The sequence below is a fragment of the Podarcis liolepis genome (assembly GCF_965112155.1).
Source record: "Podarcis liolepis genome assembly, chromosome: 9".
NCBI classification, from domain to species: Eukaryota; Metazoa; Chordata; class Lepidosauria; order Squamata; family Lacertidae; genus Podarcis; species Podarcis liolepis.
In genome coordinates, this window is record NC_139564.1 from 24,047,844 (window position 1) to 24,062,476 (window position 14,633).

At 41.1% G+C, this 14,633-nt stretch overlaps 1 protein-coding gene across 8 annotated transcripts in view; it reads left to right on the plus strand.

Moving 5' to 3' along the window:
- Positions 1–14,633, plus strand: part of SGMS2 (sphingomyelin synthase 2) — a 30,747-nt gene that overhangs the window by 13,414 nt on the left and 2,700 nt on the right. For 7 of the 8 annotated variants that reach the window (XM_083459305.1, XM_083459304.1, XM_083459303.1 and 4 more), the window contains 4 exons: positions 8,617–9,286; positions 10,829–10,946; positions 11,077–11,230; positions 14,191–14,357. In XM_083459305.1, coding sequence (XP_083315431.1) covers positions 8,832–9,286; positions 10,829–10,946; positions 11,077–11,230; positions 14,191–14,357 — 894 coding nt within the window. In that variant the 5' untranslated portion in view covers positions 8,617–8,831. Of the gene's footprint in view, positions 1–926; positions 1,085–8,616; positions 9,287–10,828; positions 10,947–11,076; positions 11,231–14,190; positions 14,358–14,633 lie in introns of those variants that run through there. The other variant, XM_083459302.1, reaches the window with a different exon arrangement.

The following is a 14,633-nucleotide window of genomic DNA, read 5'->3' on the forward strand; positions in this document are numbered from 1 at the left end:
GAAGGTGACATCGGGACGGTGCGTGACTAACGCACGCACCACCCCCATGCGCCGTCACAGCCAGTACAGCGCCCGCCACAGTGAGGAGTGTCCGGGGCACACAATGCGCCTCCTCCCCTCACTAGTATCCGCCCAGGAGCCGCAGCAAAGATGTAAAAGAGCCACATGCGGCTCCGGAGCCGCGGGTTGCAGACCCCTGCCCTAGATGATCCTTAAATTCCAGGGCTTTCTAACCCCATCTCCTCTTCCAGTGTGACTGCAATGAAGTGATTGGAAGCTTTCATTTAGCAGTTTAGCATTACATCTGACTCCTAAATTGTGGTTAATTTTGACTGTGGTTTGTTTGAAACAAGGCAACTTCATAAACCACAGTTTGAAGTTAGCTTAATTTAAACAAACCATAGTTTAGAGTTTAACCACAGCATTTCAAACAGCATTCTTTCCCAGCCCTGCATAGAGATGCTAGAAATCGAACCTTGAATCTTCTATATGCAAAGCATGTGGTAATTTTCTATTTCATACATTGGATCTTATCCTTCCTACAAGAAACTTAGGGGAATTCTAGTGTCCTAGCAACTTTATGAAATGGGTTTGGCTGAGAAAAAGTAACTTGATCTAGGAGGACTTACCTCTAGGTTTTTTAGAGGCTGACAGCAAGAAAATATTGTGTTCAAGGAAAAAGCTAAGGGGATCAATAAGAAGCAAAGTATTTATTTCACATAGTTGATACTACAGTTGAAAACATATTGATGGAAAACATCATTACTAACAGACCATTAAAATGAAACATTGACTAACGTAAGAAAGAATCTGAAATGTAAGACGTCTGATGAAAATTACCACCTACCAAATCTCTGCTCAGCAAAAGTTCTGAATAGGAATTTTTACACATCTGAATTACGATTACATCATAAACAGTTCCAACTTTGCCCTGAGTTGCCTCAGAATCTTTCTGAGTACATGTACAGCTCAGCCATTATGTAAAACTGTTGAGCATGAACTGGTTATGATGGCAGTTCAAAGTGTCACTTGGGACATTGTATTGTGCCTAGGATTTGGATCAAAGAACATCTTAAATAGTCAGGTCAGACGGAAAAGTAGGATGTTTTTCCCTTTTAAGCTTCTTGGACTTTCTTTAAACTTGTGTGTATGTTTACTGATTCCCAACCTAATGCATAGCCTACAGTGATTGGGCCACATAGATCCGCTGAGATTCTGCTGTGCAGCCTGCTGAATCCTCTTTTAATATGTATACTTAGTTTCTTTTATTATTTCTCCTCACCCCAAAGGAATTACATTCCTCTTTGATTATATGATGGCAGAAATATTTGGTATGATGTTAGTGGCAAAGAACATCTCCTTCTGTTGACTGCTCATCTTTTTGTTGTTGTTGGCGTCTGTCTGTCTCAAGAGACTATGGAAGAGTGTCTCATCAGGGGTAAAGGCAAACTATTGGAGAGTTACATCGTCTGCTGTGGGTGTAGAGACCAATACACAAGAGACATGTTTTATTGCAGCTGGGGCAGATGAAGGCTTCTGGTTTTGCTAATGCAGATGCACCGTGGCATTTCTTCTCTCTGCACTCCTCCTAGCTTCTGTGGTCATTGTTGTGGCTACATAACTTGACTGTTGCAAAGTGCCAGTATTTGACTGTAGGTACTGGCCTGCTAGAGGTGTTAAGAAGTATGTGCTATGCATTATCAAATTGTGATTTTTTTTTGCCCCCCCCCCTTTCTACTTTAAAAAGATAAAAGCAATACATTTTCTGGGAATAAGGCAAGTGCCACCAATGTTACACTAGCAAACTCACAACCTGAAACACATCAGAGGTCTAAACTCCCCTGGCCTTTAGTGACATCTTTGCCATGGAGATCATCTTGGGTAGAAAGATGAGGCGAAAATACTTTATATAAATGTGGGAAATGTCTGTGCTGGCAGTTTTGACAGTGCTAAAACTAGTTGCTCTTTGGTTGTTGTTGCTTTTTAAAGTTGATGAATATTTCATGCCTCAACTGGTTTGTTTATTTATTGCATTTATATATTACTTATCTGCCAGTGCACCGAAGGCAGCTTCAGTACAGCTATACCACCTAACAGACGCAGTGCAAAAAGAAATGGGTGGGGATGGAAAGGGGGAAATAGAATTGATACCTAAATTTGGTTATGTAATGTTGCATAGTTGCTGTTATGAATCATGACCAAGTGGAATGACCCATGAGACATTTGTGGGAAAGGAGGAGCCAGATAGCAACCACTCTTAGTGTGGTGTAGTGGTTAAGAGCGGTAGTCTCGTAATCTGGGGAACCGGGTTCGCGTCTCCGCTCCTCCACATGCAGCTGCTGGGTGACCTTGGGCCAGTCACACTTCTTTGAAGTCTCTCAGCCCCACTCACCTCACAGAGTGTTTGTTGTGGGGGAGGAAGGGAAAGGAGAATGTTAGCCGCTTTGAGACTCCTGAAGGGGAGTGAAAGGCAGGATATCAAATCCAAACTCTTCTTCTTCTTCCTTGTAGAGATACTATATGAGATGAAATGTATATTCCTTTTTCCATAGTGTTCATAGAAACAACATTGCTTCGCCTTTCACAGGGGCATTAGTTTCTGTTGTACCTCAATAGTAATAGTAGAAGGAAAGATGGACCACTTCATATCTCATCCTGTATGTCTGGTACCAAATGGACAAAGGACTCTCTCCAGAGTCCTTTGTCCAGAGTCCTGAAATATTGGGTGGTCTAAAAGAAAAGAGGACACCTGGCCATCTTAAATCAAATTTTGTCCTCCATAAGTGTTTTTTTCAGAGAAAGATAAGGGATTTAGATTTTTGCAGGAAATAACTTGTTTCTTGAATAAAGAGTGCTAAATTACAATCAAGTTTTGTATAAATTTTAGGAAATTGTTAAATAAAAATACAGTCGTATCTTGGTTCTCGAACGGAATTCATTCCAGAAGCCTGTTTGACGTTCAAAAACCAAGGCACAACTTTCAATTGGCTGCAGGAGCTTCCTGCACTCAATAGTAAGCTGCGTAAGCCGCGTCGGGTGTTCGGCTTCCAAAAAAGGTTTGCAAACTGGAACACTTCTGGGTTTGTGGTGTTCGGGAGCCAAAACATTCGAGTCATACATCAGCATAGCGTGTGTAGCTGCTTCCTGTCACACAAAATAATAAATCATGTGTCAGGAACAGCAAAAATAATCTAGGTATCTTTGGATTTAATTTTTAACTACTATAGTTGTTCTTGCCATCCCTTTATATTTATGTACCAATGCTAAAACTTTTCACTATGGACAGGGAGTCTATATTTTCAAGAAATGGAAAGAGAGACTACAGTAAAACTATAGTAAAGCTTCTTAACTTAAAATGTAACTGTATTTCTTTATCTCCATGTTTTCGTTGCTGTGTATTCTGTGGTAACATCTTGCCTCATTTAGGAACAAATTACAGTTAGGTATCAACTCTTATATAATTAATACACAAATATTCCAGATTCCTATGTCACTTGACAACCTCTCATGGTGATAATAAATATAAATGACACATCCTAAATATAGCTGAGCCACTTCTTCTTGGTGGGGCATGTGACTAATTACACTTTTCCTTTTGCTGACTGTTGACTCACACTTTTTAGCTGGGTAAAGGAAAGTACATATTACTCACTCACTCTCTTTTAATGCCTATGACTAAACTTTGGGCTTGTCCACATCAAACTTTACTGTGTGTTTGCAGCTGTTTGCATTCCCATTTAATTTGCATAGTCCACATCACATTACCCTCAAACAACACCAGTCTCTGTAAATTCAGGTTTACCCAATATGGGGATAATCCAATAATTCCAATCCACTTGGGGCCCCAAATGGTTTTGGAGAATACTTTATCATAGAATCACAGAATTCCATAATTTGGAAGGTACCACAAGGGTCTAGTCCCGTGGTTCCCAGCACGGGGCACATGCCCCACAGGAGGGCAATTCGAGCTTGTTTAGACTAAGTTAATGGCCTTTTAGGCTTCCTCCACGTGAATAGGAGTTCACTTTTGAATAATAAGAATTATATATCATTGGGCGGGGGGCATCAGGATTTTAGAGATGCTTAGGTGGGGCATGGCCAAAAAAATGTTGGGAACCTCTGATCTAGTCCAACCCAGATGGACAGTTATTTTTACCAAGTATGATAATTATGGAGTTCATCCCCACCCTGAACTCTGACTTCTTCTCTATTCCAGTGCACAACCAAAAGTTGACTCTACATCCCAACTTGCTTCATCCTTCTTCCTCAACATGCTTTGCTTATAATGTATTGTGTTTAAAATGCAGTGCTTGAAACTATGGTGATAATGGGTCACTGTGTTTTGCTCTTGCTCATAAAAGAAGCAATCATTTGTCTAATGAGCTTTATGCCTAATGTTTATAAATGATATTGCAAAGTAAAGTGCTTGATTAGAGAAAAGCTTGCTGTCTGCCTTGATTTGATGGTTCTCTCCTGTGTCTTGAAAGCTATACTTGGAGATCAGCCTTTTGGCCTGAAATAGCCTATGGCCAAAGCAAAAGCATAATGCAATTGTATTATGGTTCTTTATAACTGAGTATCTTAAAAGACATTGCCAGTTTTGTACACTAGCCAGTGGATATAAAAAACCTGGTAAAATCATTTTGTACAGTACAACACAAGGATGTAACAAATCCAATTAATGATGACTTTAAGCTATGATATTGGGAAAACCCGCAGGTTGTGCTGCAGAGTTATGAAGCATGTAGAATGCATTATTAAATACCACAACAACAGGGATAAGCTATCCAAAGAGAAGCACTACTGGACATAAAACTATCTCCTTTCAGTATATGTTCATTTACTGAAGCAGTGAAGTTTATCTTCTCATTTTGTAAACAGCTTAAACTGAACTGAATTTGAGTTTTAATAGGAGGCATTCCTTGCTTTGATATTCTGGTTTGTATGGAGCCCTGACATCAGTTTCCTCATTCAAATGTCATGGGAAATTCTGTTGTGTTTGATTTTTGATTTTTGATTTTGTTTTGTTTGCTGTCGGAGGAAGAAGAAAAAGGTGAGGCAAGAAGGAGTGCAGAGAAACACTAGTTCCTACTGTTTTAGGGACTCAACTCCGGATTTGTGTAGGGTTCTTAGCTTTTTTTCTTCCAAAGATATCCCATAAGGCAGCGGAGTTTCTCAAGCTTACAGGTTATACACATGAAGATACTTGTTTCTTTCTATACATACAGATGAGGTGCCAGGAGGGAGATGATTAAGCTGCTACTTGGAAGGCAAACATATTTCACACAAATTATTGCAATCTAAAGCAGTATTTCTCAAACACCTAATAATTAGTTTATCGCTCTCTCTTTTGTCTGGGTTAAAATTGAAGGCATGCTTAATTCTTGCATTCAAAGACATGGGAATGTACAGTGGTGCCTCGCAAGACGAAATTAATTCGTTCCGCAAGTTTTTTCTTCTTGCGGGTTTTTCGTCTTGCGAAGCACGGTTTCCCATAGGAATGCATTGAAAATCAATTAATGCGTTCCTAGGGAAACCGCTTGCCAGGCTGGCGGTGCGGAGAAGGGCTTTTCTCCGCACCGCAAGCCTTCAGGACAGGTACGGGAACAGAGGGGAAGGGGCGCAGCGCTTTCCCTCTGTTCCCGGGGCTTGCGTGGGAGGAGGGTTTTTCCTCCCCACCGCCAACATTCAGAACAGCATTCTGAATGTTGGCGGTGGGAAGGAAAACCCTCCTCCCACCCCAAGTCTTCAGGAAAGCCATCCGATGCCGGCGGCGGGAGAAGGCTTTCCCCCTCCCCCTCCCGGCATCGGAGCTTCGTCCCGATGCCGCGCGGCGGGGGGAGACGTTCCCCCTCCGCCGCCGGGCATCGGGAGGAGAAGTTCCCCCTCCGCCGCCCGGCATCGGGGCTTCGTCCCGATGCCGCGCGGCGGCGGGAGACGTTCCCCCTCCGCCGCCCGGCATCGGGGCTTCATCCCGATGCCGCGCAGCGGCGGGAGACGTTCCCCCTCCGCCGCCCGGCATCGGGGCTTCGTCCCGATGCCGCGCGGTGGCGGGAGGCTTTCCCCCTCCGCCGCCCGGCATCGGAGCTTCGTCCCGATGCCGCGCGGCGGGGGGAGACGTTCCCCCTCCGCCGCCCGGCATCGGGGCTTCGTCCCGATGCCGCGCGGCGGCGGGAGGCTTTCCCCCTCCCCCTCCCGGCATCGGAGCTTCGTCCCGATGCCGCGCGGCGGCGGGGGGCTTTCCCCCTCCGCCGCCCGGCATCGGGGCTTTGTCCCGATGCCGCGCGGCGGCGGGAGGCTTTCCCCCTCCCCCTCCCGGCATCGGAGCTTCGTCCCGATGCCGCGCGGCGGCGGGAGGCTTTCCCCCTCCGCCGCCCAGCATCGGAGCTTCGTTCCGAAGCCGGCGGCGGGAGGAGGTCCGAGGACAGTGGGGAAGACGCGCTGCGCTTCCCCGCTGTCCCTGAGATTTCCCTATGGGCTGTCGTCTTGCGAAGCAAGCCCATAGGGAAATTCGTTTTGCGAAGCGCCTCCAAAACGGAAAACCCTTTCGTCTAGCGGGTTTTCCGTCTTGCGAGGCGTTCGTCTTGCGGGGTACCACTGTATTTTCTAAACCCATTTCCTAAAACAATGTGTAGGCATCCTCCTTGCTAGTTCAGGGTAGTCTGTAATACTTGATCCTGTTGCAGAACAAGGCATCGGACTTCCTATACCCCAACCCCTATAAATAAGACTGGGTTTTGGGTAAAAACAGGCCACAAATTTATTGAACACAGATGAAAGAGGTTTGGCTTGGGCGTGGGGCAATCTAAATACTTCTGGCCCGCCTGCTGGAAGCGACGTGTGGTCAATCCAGGTGGGGGTTCCTACATCAAATAGGGTGTTCCCATCAAATAGGGTGGACATGGCCACTCCCTCTGATCCCTTTACCAGGATATCCCAGCGTTTGGAGGGGCAGGCGAGGACTACAACCTCCCCTCGGTCCGAAACAAGGGATTGCCCCAATGCTCAACTATTACTCAGTTTGAACTTAGGTATCAGCTGATATTTCTAGGACTCTTCCATGTCTGTTGGCTATAGTGTGACCTGCCTCAACAAATTCTTGCATTCCCCTCCTTCCCATGATATTTCTTTGTTGCCCTTAATACTGACCATAGGAAAATGTTCCACAATATCTTTTGGTTCTGAAGGGCATAGAATTATATCTAATATATTGCCTTAACTTTCAAAGCACACTTCAGCCTCTCTTGTGGCAATGACTTGACCAACCAATGCTAGCCTAACCATAGTTTACAGCACCACGTAAATAGAAAACTTAGATTTTGCTTACTGTCCGTAAAAATATAGTCATCATACGTTAAGGTTTTAGAACATTAGAAGCCAATGTCTGCCTGTTTGCTCATTCAAAATTGCACTTTGTGTTTTGAATGATTTTCATTTTCATTTTATTTTTAACTTCATTTGGATTTACAGTTACTGTACTGACTGCATTATTTCTAAAGGAGTGATATTGTAGTGACAGATTCTTTTATTTACACTGTTGTGAAAACAAAGGTGAGCCAGAACAAATAAACTTCAGTGACTAGAATGTTCAGGACTCATTCCTTTGACTGCTTACTTGGTTGTGTATTGTTCCTGGTGATCTTGACCCAACTGCTTTCAGTGTTTGGAGCATACAAATTACTTGGTTTCTAATGGCTACAGATTATTTGGTGCTGCTTCTAGAGATCAAAAGGATAGTGTCAGGCTTGGCTTGCATAATGGATAGGGGAGAGAGAAAGCAAAGATCAAAAAGAACTTTGCAGCTGTATCTAAGGGCAAGCATGTTAAAAGGGAAATGGTTGGACATTTAAGAGCAGAATAAGACATAGGGACAGAAATGTATTTTCCTCATTCTTAAGGACATTCTGTTCCCCTTTGTAAATGGGCATACTTTAAAAGCTGAAGTTTTATCTGTCCCATCAAACTTATCTGCCCTATCTGTATCTGATATTACTCATGAATTAAGTGACTTGCAGCACATGGAGACGCTTTGAACCAGTACCAAAAGGCATCTTCTCCTCCCTGGGGCAGGGCTCAGACTGGAAAACTGAAATAGTAAAGAGAATCAAAAGGAGTGTACACAGTGTAACTATCTGGCATTGCTGAATAGCCACAATTTATTCCCATATTTATGAAATTATAGTAGTTTGGCACAACTATGAAGTCAAATGCAGCCTACCAACTATCTAACTGCCCCCTAGCGCTCAAATGGGTCTATGTTTTAGAGATGTGTTTACCTGTGATTGGATAATAAATTTTGTGTGTGGTTGTTGTAAGGCTACTGGCGGGCTGCATTCTACATAATAGATCACAAGCTTGTAGAACTCTGATAAAAAGGAAGGACCTTATCGTATTGAAGTTGTGACTTCTGGATAAGCTTGATGACCAGCAACTTGCATTTTAGAATTGCTAGGTACTGAAAGCAACTATTAAGAGCTCAAATCTAATGTCCAGCCATCTCCCAGGAAAGCTGTACTGGACATTAGAAATGGTCGCCACCTGTGCTGTCCAACATACATGCAAAGGTAACTGTGACGATTTTTGCAAATTTTACATCTTTGTCAACTTTAATTGCAGAGAATGTATTGATGGTCCCTGGAGGAAAAGCTTGTGAGACACTCTCTGGAAAACTGAAGCCTTAATTGAAAGTTAAATTGGAATCTCCAGTTTCTACATGCTTATTAAAGGACCAAGATTGGCTGGAATTACGGGAGGCAGACTTTAAAAGAAGCAGGAGATAATATTAGAAATCAGACAAGAATTTTTTAATTTTGCTGCACGTGTTAGGCCTGATGGATACCATAGAGACAGCAAAGCTTGAAGAGCACATGGAAGTCCAGAACAATGAAACTGCAAATGGTTATGCTCGACCCACACTCACTGTCAGTGAGGAGAACAAGAACAGCAGCAGCAAACCAAAGGGTTTATCCAATGGCTTGCGGAAAGGCACTAAGAAGTATCCAGACTATATACAGATTTCTATGCCCGCTGAATCTAGAAACAAACTTCCTTTAGAATGGTGGAAAACAGGCATTGCCTTTGTGTATGCTGTCTTCAACTTAATTCTAACGACTGTCATTATCACAGCAGTACATGAGAGGGTGCCTCCCAAGGAGCTCAGTCCTCCATTGCCAGATAAGTTTTTTGATTATATTGATCGTGTAGAATGGGCTTTTTCTGTATCAGAAATAAATGGAATTATACTGTTTGGATTATGGACAATCCAGTGGCTGTTTCTCAGATACAAGTAAGTTGCACAGCTTCTTTTCTGCTTCTTATTAAAGACCAAACTAGATGTCAGTTAAATACATAGGCAATTATGTAACTTGTCTGTCTTTAACTAATTAATCACTTACCTACAGGGATCAGAATAGAAATCTGTTTTATGGCATGGCTAGGGATTTTAGAAAAAAACTGTATGAGGGGACTTCCATTCCAGTCTCATTGGGGGAGTGATTCCTTTACAGTGAGAACTGAGCTTCCTCAACTGTGCAGGTAGCTTAGGAAAAACTGAAATGTAGTGAACATTACACATATTAAGGACACATCTAGTTTGGCCCTCCCTGAGAGAATTCAGAGTTTTACCTATTAACCATAATTATTATTAATCATGTGGACTTGCAAAAGAAAGGACTGAGATACTAGAAAAAAGATACACGCAAGTCTGCAATAATGCTGCTATAGAAATGGTAAGTGGTGTTGCCTAACATTTTGGATTATCAGTTTTTCCTTCTTTATATAATTATGTTTAAAACAAATGGATTTGTAACAAAGATGCAACATATTTATATTTAATCTGAATGTGATTGAAGATGCAGTCCTATAGCAATTTATCTGGGATTAATTCCTGTTCAACTCAATGGGACATACTTCTGAGATCACACATGTAGAATTGTTCAATTCACCTAAAAGAAAACCAGCACAACAAATATTTAATATGTGCTACTATCTGTATTCCAGTTCATCAGTGCCAAACCCTTCATGCAGAGAGTAGTTCTATGGTCACAACCACATACAGGAAGAAGCTAGTAACATGATGAATTATGCAGCTTCCCAAAGTTGGTTGTATGGGAAATAAGCAATCAAGTCTTGCAGGAATTGTCACTGCTCTACAGCTGTTTTACTCAAAAATATGTATATGCCACCTTCCTAAAATCTAACCTTAAAAGTGATATACAACAATGATAACAGAACCCATAAGATACACTTGGGTGGTTAAATAATAGAGAAGTGCATGTCTTAGTAGTTCCACAAGTATGAATTGATCTTTTTGGAGTATATTGGTGCCCATAACATAGACATATTACAGTCAAACGTTGCAAATCTTGAAAAATGCACAACTTTACTGTAAAATTTATAGTGTCATTGGCCCAGTCCTGTGGAACATTCTTTCAGTAGAGATTCAGCAGGAAATTTCCATTTTAACTTTTAAACATCTGCTGAAAACTTTTCTATGCTGGCAGGTTTATGTGGACAATTAAGAAACATATTCTGCAATAGTTAGCTTGTTTGTGATTTTAAATTTTTGCTTGGTTTTTATTGTGTATGTATATATAATTGTTGCAAACCACTTTGATATTTTTTGACATTGCAGTAGAAAAGTATTTTTTATAAATGAATAAAGAAGAATGTGGCTGTAACAGTTTTCCTGTTGTACTCATTATCCTATGCTATGGAGTACAGATTAAGAGTGGGAAAGATATGTTGAATTTTGCAGACATAGTCTTTTTATGGAGTTGTACTTATAGCATAACTACATGAACAATCTCTCTTTAATATTATTTTTCAGATCAATAGTGGGGCGAAGGTTCTTCTTTATAATAGGAACTTTATACCTTTACCGCTGCATTACCATGTATGTCACCACTCTCCCTGTGCCTGGAATGCATTTTCAGTGTGCTCCAAAGGTAAACCTAGTAAATGCAAATTATATTTATTTTACAAATCAGTTGGCTTGGAGTTCTTTATCCAACCAAACACTTCCAGTCTCCTTCAGCTTGTGTTTCTTCTTATTTTGTTCTCCCTATGACAAACTAGCTAAATGGAAATTCTCAAGCCAAGGTTCAGCGGATCCTGCAACTAATTTCCGGCGGTGGACTGTCTATAACAGGCTCACACATCTTATGCGGAGATTTCCTGTTCAGTGGTCACACTGTAGTGCTAACACTCACTTACCTATTTATCAAGGAATGTAAGTTTCAATTATACATTTTTTTTTAAATTTCCATAAATGCTTAGCTATTCCACTGATTTTTATACTAGTTTCAGTATTCTGTATGTGCACCAATCTAACCAAATGCTTCTGATTTTGGATTGAAAATAGCAGAAAGTCTGGGCCAGTTCTGACGTTTTGGCCAGTGCATGAAATACTTTTAAAATTGCTCCATTTGGTGACTCTTACATGGTAGATCAGTCATGTGAAGCAGCTTACCAGGTTTTTCTGTGGGAATGTAATTATCCCAAGGAAAAGTTTGTACTTAAGTGGAAAATATGGGCAGGATTGAATTAATGAGTGCCACCAGGAAACCACAGGCAAGGACTTCCACTGGCCACAACTGGGGTTTCCCCTCTTCTTCCCCCCAGGTGTCCCCTGAAGTTGCCTTGGGTAAGGGAAGAGAACTCCTAGAACAGAATGTGGGTGGAGGAAAGAGCAAATTGATAAACCATGCAAGCAGCAATGCTTGCGCTAAGAGCAATCTGCTTTGCACTGCATTGAATTCCTGTCTGTTACTCAGTTCACTTGATGAACTGCTCCACACCTAAAGCCTTTATTTTCCTAAATGTTTCGTATGGTTTTAGGTGGTCTTAGTGTGGCAATCCTAATGTGCAAACTAGGCCTCATGGTCTTAGTTTTTGGTTGTTTTTTTAAACACAGCTATCTAATTTGGATGGCTTGTTGCAAACTGTTCCTTCAGTTAGAAAAAAGAAAAGATGTTTGTGTTCCCAAGCCTAATTCAGTTACTATAAATTGGTGTAGGACAGAAATAATTGCTTACCTTTCTCTTTGGCATTGTCTTCCTTGTTGTTTCTTTTTGCCACGAGGTCTCATAAAATAAATATTCCCTTATTTATTTACATGTTTATGCCACACTTCCTTCAGAGAACTTGGGGTTGCAGAGAAGGTCCCTTGTGCACTTCATCCTCATAACAACCTTACGGGGTCAAGTAGGCTGATAGAGAGTTCCTGGTCCAATGTCAACCAATGATGGGTCTTCCTAGTCATTGTCCAAAACTCTACCCACTTCACTACACCAATTTGTAGTTCTAGAAGACTTACGCATGAGTACTGTATTTTGGTTGTTAGAAGGCTGGTGCTACAAAGAACAAGCATGTCAAAAACTGGGTTCCATATAAACTGGAAAACATGCCTTTCATTGGCATATGCATGTTCCTATTAACATGAATATACCTATGTAGGTTCTGTGAAGCCTGAATATGTGACAGTTTCTGGTAATGTAATATACATATTACATTTTAATACATTAGTGGAGGTGGGAGGAGAACATTATGTGGACATAATGTTCCATGAGTAGTTGGTAAATAGCCGTTTCATGCACTATTTTATGTGAGGATGTTGTCACAGATGTACTGTGGTCATGTTTAATCATCCCATTTAATGTTGTTGTTTAGTTTACCTATCTAGCATTTAGCATATGCCCTTTGCAGAAAAAGAAAAAGGAAAGGAAAGGAAGGAAATTATTACTGACATGGGGCTATTACAGCCATTCTTCTTCACTAGATTGTCCTGTGAACCCTGGAATACTGCTGGCAGGGTTTTATAAATAAGTGGTGTGGACTGTACATCAGGATATTATCTACTAATTTCTTGTTCCTGTATGATTATGGGGTTGGGGGATGCTCTTTGAAGCAAGAGCAAATACTGCTCCATTATTCTGAAGCTGAGTGCAATATGCTCCACTGATCTTTCTGAACAGGCATTTTGCCAATCTGAAAGATGCTTCCTGTGTTCTCATCCCTGTTTATCAATATATTTAACTCCCTGGCCAGAGATGGCTGTACAAGCTTCCTTCCCTCCATTTTGACATTTATTTTTGGAATGAGCAATAAAATGCAGTAGTGCACTGGTTTGTTTGTATTTTTAGTTAATTACATAAATTGGATTGAATTTATTTGAAATAGGTACTGGTGCTGTTATTCTTCAAAAAACACAAAGGAAATGAATGATTCTCTGATCTAATTTCGCTATCTTCTTTCCTTCCTCAAATATAATTATGATTAGTGTGCTGCCATGTAAAAAGTGGCCATGGATTGAAAAAGAAAGATAGTATTATGGTGGTGGGAACCATTTACCCCTTTGAATAAATGGATTAATTTTCTTTTTTACTCGTATGCTTTTATGGATGTCAGATTGTTGCAGCACAATTTTAAGAGCTCTTAAATGTAAGTTTTGTATGAAGGGTTATGGTAGTGATGGTTCTGTAACACTCCTTCCATTACCTGCCAGTACAGTATGTTCCTTCCTCATAGTGCCAGATAGCAAGGACGAGTGACAGGAGGCTTGCAGCAAGTTGGAAGAATATGGGGAACAGGTAGTAAATCTGATCATTATTGAGCTAGGTGGTACTCTTTGGGTGCCAGATTGGAGCCCATATTGCTAACCCATCTTTATAAAGCAATGTTGGTGGTGCAGATTATACAATTGGCCTTGAACACAGGAAACTGCCATTGGTCCATCTAGTCCAGTGCTATTTACACCAAGGGCAGTAGCTCTCCAAAGTCTCAGGCAGAGGTTTTTTCCTTGATGGAAAATTCTTTTAATTGAATAATCCAAGGATTAAGCCCAAGACCTTCTGCATGGCAGTTGTGTATTCTGCCATATCCCCTAGGAGCATGAGTCAGATATGTATTGTATGGAAACCCAGCCGGCAACATAGTGCAAATTGAGCAAATCAGCTGATTAGCCAGCATTCATATATTTATCTCCTGTTAAATTTACTCTATGGGATCAAATTATATGGCAACCTGTTCCTGTGAACTAAATATAATATTTTAGTTTATGTCTCTGTGTGTGCATGTGCATATCTATGCATTTGCATTCACAAATTAGTTCAAATTCATATTCATCTGTTTTGCTGCTCTAGATACAATTCTCATATGAAACCTCTTTAACATGCTTTCCTTCTTGGGCAGATTCACCTCGTCACTTTTGGTGGTATCACTTGATCTGCTGGTGTATGAGTGTTGCTGGAATAATCTGCATCCTAGTAGGACATGAACATTATACTATAGATGTTGTCATTGCTTATTATATCACCACAAGGCTCTTCTGGTGGTATCACTCAATGGCTAATGAAAAGGTGAGTAACGGGAATACCAGCTTCTAAATTAATGTTAGGTACTTGAGATACATAGTACTGCTTTACAAAATGTATTATGTTAAAATGAGATTGCTGAATTATGCTGGACTTTCTAAAGGCATTTTTACTCCCCCCCTGGAAATCTCATGGGTCAACATCTAATAAAATATTGGTATAATCCAGAAAAAAAGTTAGTCATGGTGAAGTTTATTTGAATTTAAGGCACTAACATCCCAGTCCCACACTGAGGAGTAAGACCTGCCTTTTCAATCAGTT